Raw genomic sequence first — 12952 nt, forward strand, 5'->3', positions numbered from 1 at the left:
ACATGCCCTTGACTGGAATTGAACCTGGGACTCTTCAGTCTGCAGGCCGATGCTCTATCCACTGAGCCAAACTGGCTAGGGCTGTCCTGGTGATAATCTATCTTCCAATCTTTAATTTGACCCATGGGGTTGTAAACAAGGATTGTTTTGCTTGGGTACAGATAGCAAAGGTGAAGGGAACATTAGCTAGTTCAATAAACTTATTAGGCACATATCGCCCAATTAGAGGGAAATGAATGATGTATATATTTTTTAAAAAGTGCTGGCAGCAGAACCACTATAAGACTGAAAGGCTCCCAGCACAACCTGGAAGTTTCTGTTACTGATTTCAAGTGAGAATTATTGTTAATAGGAATAAAGTTATTATCAGCATGAATCACAGACATAGAAACCTGTTAACTTAATAATGTGGCAAATGTACTATTAATCTTTAGTGAAGCAATATTAATATATTGCCTAATCTAAGAAAAGGCTCCAGTGTCTTAAAAGCTTGAAATCATTTTGCTTCTGCCTCAAGTTCTGAAATCATCCCCTTTTAAAATTTTAAATACTTTTACTTCAGACAAGCCTCCAAGTATTCAGAAATAATTGCTATCAATAGAGATTTATTTTCACCTTTGAATGGCCAAGGAATGTCAAATGGCAACATTATTGGCCTTCATATCAACATATTTTTAATGTATGTCTTGGAACTGAAGGTTAATAATGGCTACTAAATTTAAAATGTGAAATTCTATGATGTTTTATTCTTGGTTCTTTGCTGATCTTTATACTGGTGATTATTTTTTTGGAAGCAAAAATCTAATTCCAGCCTATCCCAATGGAAGTTTGCTTTGCGTCTCTTGAGTACATTCTAACTATTTTCTTTGAAGTTTCTGACAAACATTACTGTATATAATGTGGAACCTATATAGTCTGTATTTTTAACCCAGCTGCAAGGAAGGCATTGTGGGTAATAGCGGAGTGTGGGAGTTGATATCAGCTCTGTGTTGGAATGGGCGCTATGCCACATACTAGTAAGGTGACCTCGAGCAAGTTACAAGTCATTTAATGTCTCTTGAGCCTCATAATTAGGATGACAGTATGAGCTATGTAAGTTTGCTGTGGGGATTAAATTAGATACTGTGAAGTCATCTTTAAGAAGCTATGACACATATAGGTTGTCAATAAGTATTCACTTTGGTTCTTTGCAATAAAATGGGCCCCTAGATTTGGTGAGATGCTTACAAATTAGTTTATCAGAATTTATTGTAATTTGTGTCAAATTAAAAAATATATGACATTTTTCAGAGAAGTCTCAGTCAAAAGAAATATCAGGTGTCACTACATTATGAAGATAAAGAATCAGTAATTTGTGTTACTTGTATAGAAAAGTCAAGGCCAGCTATAAATCACTTAGTGATTTTGTGCTCATTAATTTTTTTTCATTCTAAATCGTTTTAATGGTATTGATTATCATATATATGGGTAATATTATTGGTTTTTTTGTGCCAACTACTATTGTGGAGTCAGGAGGAAGTTTGAATCTACTCAGTCAGCCTAGCTTTCATGCGTGTTTAGAGTAAGGGTCACTAAACGTGTCTGTAAAGGATCAGATAGAAATTATATCCACATACGGATTCGATTTCAATTACTCAATTCTGCTGTTTTTATAAGTAGAACACAGTATAACAAACAAACAAGAATGGCTGTGTTCCAAGAATGGCTGTGTCCCTCCAAAATCAATTTTTCTGAGCCTCAGTTTCCTTTTCAACAAATGAAGTGGTTGAGTAAGTTAATCTCTAAATTTCTTTTCAGCTCTGTGGGTCTATGATATATCAATACAACTCACTCAGTAGCCATCTAAATTCCAAGTTGGGAGTTAGCAACAAAGACAGTCCCAAATTTCTTCAAGGATTTTTGTAATCATTTGATATATGAGAATATATTAAGAAATCATAATATTTCTTCACAAGTATGTTAACCTTTGAGCATTATTACATCAAAAATTGTTTAAATAACATACATTTATAAAAGATACTTTGGATTTAGTGTTTTTCCTCTGATTTCTCCACAGTATAGGGACTGACTAATTCATCAGGTACTGCGTGTGGGTAGGGAGAGAATCACTTGCTTATTAGTACTTACACTTAAGAGTACAGTGGGGGTGGTACTCAAATCAGTCAATTTAGCTACTTGTTGTAGCAGTTTTTAAAGGCTTAATGAGGGAGGAAGGCAAAACCTTTGGCTAAAGGGAGGTTGGGTAATTGCTCATAGGGCTCATATTTTTATTTGCTGTTCTTATGCACTCTGAAGTATTGTCTGCACCTACCACCAGACGTTTATAGTTCTATGGTAGAAACATAACAAGATTCTCCTCAGATATGCCTCTACCTGCCCCCACTTAGCTCTTGAAATTAGAGCCTGTAATAATTAGAAGCATTTACAGTTTAACTGCCTGATGAAATGTATGGGAAATGTTTGCTGGGATGAAAACAAGTGTTTATTTGTTAATATGCCATTATTTTATTGTTCTTGTGGGTAGTACTAATTACCCTTCCTTACCTGCATAATGCACATTTTGTAAAGAAGCTGAAAAATGATGAGAGGGAGAAGGTTGAGGAAACATTTTGTCTCTTCCACGTTGAGCTCACTGTAACTGCCACCATTCTTTTCCTTAGCATGTTCTAACCAGCTCGTCAAATTTCCACGAAGATGGCAATATCGCAGACAGCATGTTTTCAGTGCATTAACAAACACCCCAAAGGTTGTCAGGAGGGAGCAACCTGCAAATAATTGGAGACAGTATGTATTAGTAAAGGAATTGTTCTTTCATTTCCCAAGATGTCAATCAGAAAGATGACAATTGTATGGATGAAGGACAGTAAAGTGATTGAGAAGGCTTTAGCACCCAAGGGGTTGAATTCAAAGAAACAAGCTCTGACAAGGGTTCTGGCATTTTGGTGACCGGCCCAAGGTGGTGCTTGACAGCTGATGTAAAACATGAAAAAGGTAAGATCAATGGGAACATATTGAAAAGGGGAAGAAAGGAGAACAAAAAAAACACCAAAGTAAAATTTTTAGAATCTCTCAGAAGTCTCTAACTTTAACTCATTAATGGATAAGACAACCTGAACTTTCTTTTACAGTCTTAACACAAAGAACTGGTACAATTTTTTAATACAAAGTGTTATATAAATAATCTTCACATTACTTGTCATGTAGAAGGTGGTTTCTTATTTTGACATGGAGATGAAGGGAAATGAGTTCTCTGCTTTGACTTTATCCTTAAATTTCAGACATAAGGTTAAACTTTGAACTCTTCAGATGACTTTATTACATGTTGATAGTGTCACTAAAAGTTCAGATTGGATTAGTGGGCTTTTGACTTTTCCAGTAGTTTCCTCTGAGTTTATATGTCTGTTGCTTTAGTAGTAGAAGCATTGTAATGCTTTAGATGTTTGCAGTCCCTTACTGCTAATGATTTGCAACAGCATTGTTGCTTCTTTTATGATTCAGATTCCACCTTTTCTTTGACTCTCTTAGGATTTCTTGATACAGGACAGATAAAAGACCACTGCTTAGTTAACAATTCAGTTGTGTTATGATGATCATTACAATTTTTTTACAGAACCCCTTTGACCAGATATATTCTTCCACAAATTACATTAGACACCAAACCTTAGTTTCAGGGTAAATGGTAAAGTAGATGTGAAAATGTCTGAGTTTCTCCAAAGAAGGCTGCTATAAAAACTCAAAGTAGAGTGTGGTTGTCATTTTGATTATGTTCAAGTTTCCTAGAATAAAATTCTAGATGAAATGCATTCTAACCAAGTTCATTTAAATACCATAGAGTTTTGAATTTTATATTTGAATAAAGAATATTAATATTTCTTTTTATGGTTAGAATGATTATATTGATTTGACCTGGTCTTTTCTTTCAGAGTTGTAATAGATCTATTATGTCAGCCTTTGATTAATTGTGGAAGCTGGGGCCTGGTAATTGAATATGGAGCCTTTTACCTCTTAGTCACTGAATCAAATCCAGCCCAAATTATTAGTGACCAAGAATTATTACAGCAGTGGCTCTTTGGTGGCCTCTGTGAAGTGTGTTGAGAGGTCAAGTGGAAGTATGTTGGGTAATTGCTGATGCGAGATGGGCTCATATGTGCAGTCATTATTATCTCTTTTTAGTCACTATTTCCAGACACAAATAAAAGGCCCAGGGACTGAGAAGGTCAAAGGGACAGAAGCACCTACAAGTGGCCAAGGTTTGTATCTCTTAGGAAAAAAGTAATAGGGATATCTCTTTATTACTGCAGGAAGAATTGCTCTCTTATGAGACTTTCTAGCTACTTCAATTAGTTTACTTAAGATTTTAGTAGGATGAGAACTGAGAATGTCTTGATGAACAGACTAGAGACCAAATTTGAACAGGTCTGGGCTAGGAGGCTTACCTTCCTGACATTTCCTTATGATTTTGTCTTCATTTCTTATCAACCTGTTCTCTGCTCAACTCTTGCAAAACAGGGCTGGGTAGATAGATAGAATTGATGCCAGGGTTATTACTGGCATCAATTCATCTTACTCTATACTTTCAAACAGGCTTTATTATTAAATGATAACTATTTGCAGAATGAAAGACTATTTCTGAAGATATTTTTCTTTCTATATTTCTAATTTAAGGACTTTATCAAATATTTGTTTTAAACTCTTCATTTTTTATGTATAAACAAATATATCTGTTGCAAAGTAAATTTGGATCTTGTCTTATGCAAGATAAATTGATACCTATAATTTTATTAAACAGTTAAATATTGCTATATATTATTTATAAAGAGAGATAGCTTAGAATAGTACATCTTAAACTAGCTGTGTTAAAAGCTAAGATTAAAAAAAAAATTCTTAACTATTATGGTCAATGCATCTGTGAAATACAATAAAAATGAACTACCAAAAGAATAAAACAAGAAGCAAAGACATTCCAAATATAAGTCCTTATATTTTTATTATTAGATTCAGCAGACATAAAATGCAACTTCTCATAAATACTTCTACATCTTTTCTTTCATTGTCTGTATTTATTTTGTTGCAATAAACAGTTTATTGATCAGCACTGCTCCATGGATCAGGCTTTGAGTAGCACTGTCTTCAACTGAATACACACTTTGAAAAAGGAATTTATTTAAATAAGTAAAATTATATCTGATGTGGTGATATGAAGCAATAAAAAACAAAATGGTTAAGAACAAGAAATGATTAAGCATGAATGAGGTCTAAAATTTGAGCCAGCACTGTGAGTGCTCATAATTGATGCCAAACAAATGTGAATGCACTTATTTATTCATTTAATATACTTATTAAGTACCTACTGTGTGCCAGGGACTTTTCTAGGCCTTAAAAATATAGCAGTAAGCAAGATCTAAGTTTTACTGGGGGTGACAGTAAGCAAGCAAGAAAATATTAGACAAACCCAATGATAAAAAGAAAATAGATAAGTTAGAGACCCATTGTAGGGTTTCGTGTAGTGGAGACTTTAAAAGTTGAAAGTTGAACTGAGGATGGAATAGATGGGAAGTAAGTGAAGAACCTTGCAGAAAGCATATACTAGGCACGTCATGACCTGGGAGAAGTTCAGGAACAGTTAAGACCAATGAGGCAGTAGCTCAGTTAGTGAGAAAAAGATTAGGAGGAGATGTGGTCCAAGAGTTGGTCAGGGGTCAGGGCAAGGAGCTTGGATTTTATCCTTAGTGTTATGGGAGACCATTAAGATGTTTTATGCAGAGTAAAGATGTATATTTTTTAAAAATTTACTCTGAAACTCATGGTTGGATAATGGATTTTAGGAATCAGAGAGGAAGCTAGGAGATAGACAAAAGGTAATGATAACTTGGACATAGTAGTTGCAATGAAGAGAAGTGAACAGGATAAGAAGTGCTTTTGAACAATCAATAGCATTTCCTGATGTGAAAAGAGGTTGAAGAAATGAGAAAATTGAGGATGGCTACTTTTTCTATCCTGAACAACTGGGTGTTGGTGACTTACACTGAGATGGAAAAGATAAGAAAGGAGTAAATTTGAAGTTAGAAGAATCAAGAGTTGAGTTTTGGTCAGGTTAACTTTGAGATTTAGATAACCAAGTCAAAATGTTGAATAGGGCCCTAGCTGGTTTGGCTCAGTGGATAGAGCATTGGCCTGTGGACTGAAGGGTCCTAGGTTTGATTCAAGTCAAGGGCACATACCTTGGTTGCAGACTCTTGGCCTTGGTCCGGGGCATACCGGAGGCAACCAATCGATGTGTCTCTTTCACAAAGTGTTTCTCTCTGTGTCTCCCTCCCCCTCCCACTCTCTCTAAAAATCAATGGAAAAAATATCCTTGGGTGAGGATTAAAAAAAAAAGTTGAATAGGAAGTCAGGTACATGAGTTTCAAGGTAAGAAGAGAGGCCTATATGAAACTGAGCGCTTGGTGTATAGTTGGCATTAAAAACTATGGGACTAGAGGTTACTTAAGGAAAGAGGGTGGGAAGAGAAGAGCCAGGGTTCCTGGAATGAATCCTGGGGCTCTGCATCAATTAGGAGGAGAAAACTTAGCCAAGGAGGTGGAGGAAGAGTAAACAATGTGCATTGTAAGTCAGAGGTCTGGAGAAGTAATAAACCTAAATTGAACAGCTGGACTGAAAGAGAGCCAATAAGCTAGAGTAGGAAAGCAAAGAAACTGTACGGTAATCTTCCTGTCTTATCAAATCGCAGAGTTATCACTGAAAATTAGGAGTTGAAAACATCTCCATCTACACATCACACTGCCTCCTTGGATTAATCCATTAGACTTAATAGAAAACTCATGCCTCAGTACAAATAATTTTGGGTGTCATGTAGACTCAGCCTTTAAAAAAAATCCATTGTCATTATAATTCCCAAATTGCTTTTCTGCACCAGGAGCAGAAATGGGAAGGTGAAAAAAAAAAAAAGGAATGAAAATGCAACTGAGACTTCAAGCTCCAGTTTAAATGTGCAAGCACACCAGCCGTGCACATTTTAAAATAAAACAGATGAGCTATTTAAAGTGTTTTATTGCAAAACTTAAAGATTGTCACCATTACTATTAAAAAAAAAAACTTTAGAAAGCAATTTTTCTATTCTTTGTACCTTCAAGTCCTTGGCTCTGATGTTCTGCTCCTCTGACCTTCATCTAATCATGAATATCTATGCTACTTAATTATAATAAAAAAGCCTACATTGCACTCTAGATGGTAGATGCACATTTTTTCTTCTTTGGTCACCTGCCAGTTCTCAAAATTATAGCAGTGGGAAGAAATGCAAATGAAGGCCGTGCTTGACAGCTAAACATAATGGAATGCATGGTCCACATTTGAAAAGTTACCTTAAAATAAAAGGTAGCATATAAAAAATCATTTCTTTAAGGTCACCTATGGCTTTGAATTACAGCTTTGAGGAATTTCCAATTTAGTCATCAGAGAGGAAGAAGCCAAAATAAAGATTATATACTTTGCGAGAGGGAAGAGTTTTACTTCATCAGAGTTGGGTGATCTTATAACTTGGCAACACAAAACAAAATGAAAAAAACTACAAAATATTCACTTTATAGAGTATTGTGTATAGTAAACCAGTGACAAACATTTCCTGTTACACTTTTACTAGCAGCTAATAAATTTTTTGGTCAATGTCCAAAGCAAGCTTACTTTATTGCATGTTAAAAAATTTAACATGTGAATCACAATAGGCTGGCAATTAATGACATATATCTGTATAACTTGAATAATTTTATTTCTTTATTTAGATGAATATTTTTTCAAACATGAGATTGAAAAGCAAATGGATGGATACTAAATAGTTACTTAGAAATTTTGAATCTACACATTATATACATATATAGCATGCACACACACACAAACACAAAGAGAATTATTTGATAACTAGTGGCCTGGTACACGAAATTCATGCACGTGAGGGGGATGTCCCTCAGCCCAGCCTGTACTCTCTCCAATCTGGGACCCCTTGGGGGATGTCTGTCACAATCTGGGACCACTGGCTCCTAACGGCTCACCTGCCTACCTGCCTGATCGCCCCTAACCACTATGCTTGCTGGCCTGCTCGCCCCCAACTGCCCCCCCTTTCCAGCCTGCTCACCCGCAACTGGCCCCCCTGCCGGCCTGCTTGCCCCCAACTGCTCCCCCCCACCAGCCTGATCACCCCCAATTGCCCTCCCCTCCTGGCCTGATTGCCCCCCCTCCTGGCCTGATTGCCCCTAACTGCCTCTGCCTCGGCCCTGCCACCATGGCTTTGTCTGGAAGGACATCCAGAAGGTCTCCCGGTCTAATTAGCATATTACCCTTTTATTAGTATAGATTATATACTCCAGCAAGTGTCAGAGTGGTTTTTCGATAAAAGCTCACACTTTAATTTTCCTCTTTTTTGTTATTTGGGGCTGACAGAGAAGATCTCGCAGACACCTTTTGGCTGTTGAACCCATTGCACAGACTACCAGGAGGGCGTGTACTGCTTAGCTGTGATCCACAGACCATGGACCTCTGAGAGACAGGGTCAGAGGCTTCTGTGGATGCTGTTTTCTATGCTTCATGCTTCAGTATGTGCTGTAATAAAATGAGTGCAATATATAGCAAAAGTAAGGCCTGGGTTTTGGTTCCCTTTTAGCCATTATGGGAGGCCTTGGGTAAGTCATTTAATAAATTATGCATCTGTCTCTACACTCAGTTTAACAATAACAAGCACTGATTGAGCATTTACCATATTCTAAGCATGTAAGACATAGGAATTTCTAATTGTATTCATAAATAGGTCATTTCAGTATAATGTGATATGATAAAGATATGTAGGTGCTACAGTAGCAGAGGCAAATTATATAAAGTTTCACCTGTAAAAAGATAGACAGTGCTCTTCCTACCTACCTCACAGCTATATAGGAAAATGAAGTGACATTGATGAAGGCACTTAATTTTTAAAAATACAAATGAATGCCTTGTTATTAGTGGTATTGTGTAGATTAGTAGTAGAGACAGTGGTAGTAGTAAAAGTACTACCAAAAGTAAAATATGTTTAATTAAGGTCATTGTTAAACAAGATAGATAAATAGATCAAGGAAGGGAACAGAATAGAAACTCCAGAAATGTAAATGGCAGTATACAGTGAAGGTGATATCTCAAATGAGTGGGGAAAATATAGACTTTTAGTAAATCAGTTTGATAACTTTATAGTCATATGGAAAAAAGATAAATTCACTTAAAACCTATCCTATCTAATAAAGATGGAATATGCAAATTGACCATAACTTCGTGACAAAGATGGTGGCGCCCACAGCCAATAAGGAGGGAATACGCAAATTGACGCGACAAGGTGAGAGGTGGAAGGCGGCTCCGGGCTGGAGCGAAGGCGGAAAGGCGGCTCTGGGCCGGAGCAAAGGCAGTGCCAGCAGCCAGGGGAAGGAAGGCCTATTCTTGCATGAATCTTTGTGCATCGGGCCTCTAGTTCTAATATAATTTCCAAATGCGTCAGAGTTGTAGAGGTTAAAAAAATAATATGAGCACCACAAGAAAATGTGAATGAATTCCTTTATCATCTGGGAGTGAGGAAAACTTTTCACCATGGTTCAAACTCTAGAAGCAATGAAGGAGAAGATTGATAAATCTATATATATAAAAGCCTAAGCGAACCTCGCAACCAAACGATTGGAACGACTGGTTGACCAGTTGCTATGATGTGCACTGACCACTGCGGGGGCAGATGCTCAATGCAGGAGCTGGCCCCTGGTGGTCAGTGTGCTCTCACAGCCAACCTTCCACAGCCAGCCAACCTCCCACGGCACCGCCCCCCGACTGGCTGGCCAACCTCCCACGGTCCTTCCCCCCTGCCGGTTGGCCCCCCATAAGCCCTGATTGGGGGGGTGGCCGGCCAATCTCTCGGGGTTTCTCCCCCCAACTGGCCAGCCCCCTGATAGGCCTTGATCGCTGGCCAGGCCGAGGGACCCCACCAGTGCACAAATTTGTGCACTGGGCATCTAGTTTAATTATAAACATTAATGCCCCTCAAAAGCAAAGAAAATAAACAAACTTAATAAGTCTTTTCTTTGGATGATAACAGAAGAAGCAAAGTTAAAAGATTTATGACAAATGGAATATAATATTTGCGACTATTGTATACAGGGGGTTAACATTTTTAATATATAAAAGTTTTCTAAAAATTAAATGAAAAATTCCACAACCCCATAGGAAAACGGCACTAGATATGTGAAGTAAAAATGGTACTAGATATATAGTTCAGTAAAAAAAAAATTCAAATAACTCTACAGCAATGAAAAGATGTTCAACTTTTCTCATAATAAGAGAGATGTCAACTATTTAATGAGGGAAAACTAAAAGAAGATAAGAAATGATACTTCAGTGAAATACCATTTCCCACCCTCAAATTGGCAAAAATGAAAAGTGACAGTGTACCGTGTTGGAAAGACTATGGGGAAACAGGCATTCTCATACATTTTGGTGAAAACTTACAGCATGGTATGTTTTTAGAAGGGAATTCGGCAATATACAGCAAAGTCACCTATGGGTTTACTTTTTGATTTAGTAATCCTATTTGTAGGAATCTATCCTAAAGACATCTGGGAAACATGCAAAGGGAGGTATACTTCAAGTTATTCCTTAGAACCTACTTAGCAGCAAAAGTAGAGAAACAACCCAAATGTGTATCAATATAAGACTGGTAAAATAGGCAATGGTTTACCACACAGTGGAATACTATGCAGCGATACAAACGAATGGGGAATATTTTTATATATAGTTATAAAGCAACCCCTAGGTTATATTAAATGAAAAATGAAGGTGAGAAAAAGGGTGAATAATGTGCTACTGCTTATATAAGAAGGAGGAAATACATATACATAGAGACACATACACACACATATAACATTTTAGTATTTTCTTTCATTAAAAAAGGAATGATAATTCTTTAAAAATATGTAAATTGACACCTAAAGCAATAGGAGAGAATATAGAAATATATAGACCTTGTTTCGGACATAAATTTTACATAATTAGAAACAAAATAAAAAAAAAACACACACCTAAAAGTATAAAGAAAAATGGAACAAATGCACTTAATTGTATATAAAGTTAGTGGTTTAACAAGATAGAAAGGAACTATACCAAATGACTTTAAAACATAATCATTTTAGTGAACATTCTTAGGGGTTATACCATAAAGAAATAAAACCTGCAAGAAAAATCTTGAAACTCTTTTCAAACAATCATGTTGCTGGTGGTAGTGTTAGTCTAAGACTGTTGAATGTGTCTTTTGAGATAAAGCCAAGATGCAAATATATTGCTGTTATTGAGAACTGGGATTTGGGGCATGAGAAGAAGTAGAAAAAGATCTAAGTTTGATAAGGTTAGGTAATAATCCCATAGCACTGCTTTTGACTAGGGCATTAGTATAATCCAAATGGTTATTCTCTTAGAAAGAAAGGGAAAAAAAGAACATTTTCTAGCTTTGTGCACTGAAAGACCTAGAAACTGTGACAGACTAAGTAGCAATGAGCATCCCTATTGCTAAGACTGTAGTCTCTAGATAGCATTATATAGGAAAAGAAACACAGGTTTTTTTTTTTTTGGAGAAAGAGTAGATTTAAAGTTCAGGGAAGGAAATGATGATCCTATTCTATCTTACACAAGGAAGCATGGGAGCAGTCAAAGACAACAGGGGCTTGCCTTGGCCAGTGTGGCTCAGTTCATGCACCGAGAGGTTGCAAGTTAAATCCCTAGTTGGTGCACATGCCCGGGTTGTGGGCTTGATCCCAGAAGGGGGCTTGCAGGAGGCAGCTGATTGATGTTTCACTCTCTCTCCCTCTCCCTTCCTTCCTCTCTCTCTCTCAAATCAATAAAAACATATGAAAAAACAAAAACAAAAAACACCTGAGGTTTGTCTGAAGGACTCAGGCACCAACATGAAGGGGACCTCACTGCCTAACTATGGAACAATTTGACCATCAATAATTGTAGTAGATTGAAAAACATTAAAAATTTTATGCCCATGAATGAACAATAATATATATTTTTAAAAGGCAACTAATAGGTTACCTTTGGAAAATATTGAAGATCAACTCATGAACTTGAAAATCTAAAAACATAGGGAAAGAAATAGATGTCTCTTTTTCTTATATAAACTGTATATCTGTATAAGTAAGTAGTTGTTGAAACATTATCCTATCTAATAAAAGAGTAATATGCAAATTGACTGTCACTACAACACACAAGATGGCTTCCCCCATGTGGTCAAAGATGGCTGCCCCCTTGTGGACACAAGATGGCTGCCACAAGATGGCCAGCAGGGGAGGGCAGTTGGGAGGGACCAGGCCTGCAAGGGAGGGCAGTTGTGGGCAATCAAGCCAGCAGGGGAGGGCAGTTGCGGGGGACCAGATGAGCAGGGGAGAGCAGTTAGGGGCGATGAGGCTGGCAGGGGAGGGCAGTTAGGGGTGACCAGGCCAGCAGGGGAGGGCAGTTGGGGGCAGTTGGGCTGGCAGGGGAGTAGTTAGTCATTAGCTAGGCTGGCAGGGGAGTGGTTAGGGGGTGATCAGGCTGGCAGGCAGAAGCGGTTAGGGGCAATCAGGAAGGCAGGCAGGCGAGCAGTTGGGAGTCAGCAGTCCTGGATTGTGAGAGGAATGTCTGACTGCCTATTTAGGCCCGATCCTACTGGGTCACTGCACCTGCAGCCGCAGCAGTCAGTGCTGGGTTGCCATGGCCTAAACGGGCAGTCGGACATCCTTCGAGTGGTCCCAGATTGGAAAGGGTGCAGGCTGGGCTGAGGGACATACCACCCATGCATGAATTTCGTGCACCAGGCCTCTAGTTTCAGGTAATAAAAGCAAAGAAATATAAAATATCACCACCTTGCAACTCCCTGTGCAGTGGTTGATTTGGGTAAAAATCACCAATAGGTGCTGGT

The 12952-nt window shown here is 37.8% G+C and overlaps 1 protein-coding gene across 1 annotated transcript in view; it reads right to left on the reverse strand.

Annotated features, from left to right (window-relative positions):
• The window catches only part of SLC15A5 (solute carrier family 15 member 5), a gene marked incomplete at both ends in the record, with an annotated part of 76767 nt that overhangs the window by 44219 nt on the left and 19596 nt on the right, over positions 1 to 12952 (reverse strand). The window contains one exon of the mRNA XM_079775260.1: positions 2545 to 2765. Coding sequence (XP_079631386.1) covers positions 2545 to 2765 — 221 coding nt within the window. The remainder of the gene's footprint in view (positions 1 to 2544; positions 2766 to 12952) is intronic.

Source organism: Cnephaeus nilssonii (genome assembly GCF_951640355.1).
Source record: "Cnephaeus nilssonii genome assembly, chromosome: 6".
In the NCBI taxonomy this organism is placed as follows: domain Eukaryota; kingdom Metazoa; phylum Chordata; class Mammalia; order Chiroptera; family Vespertilionidae; genus Cnephaeus; species Cnephaeus nilssonii.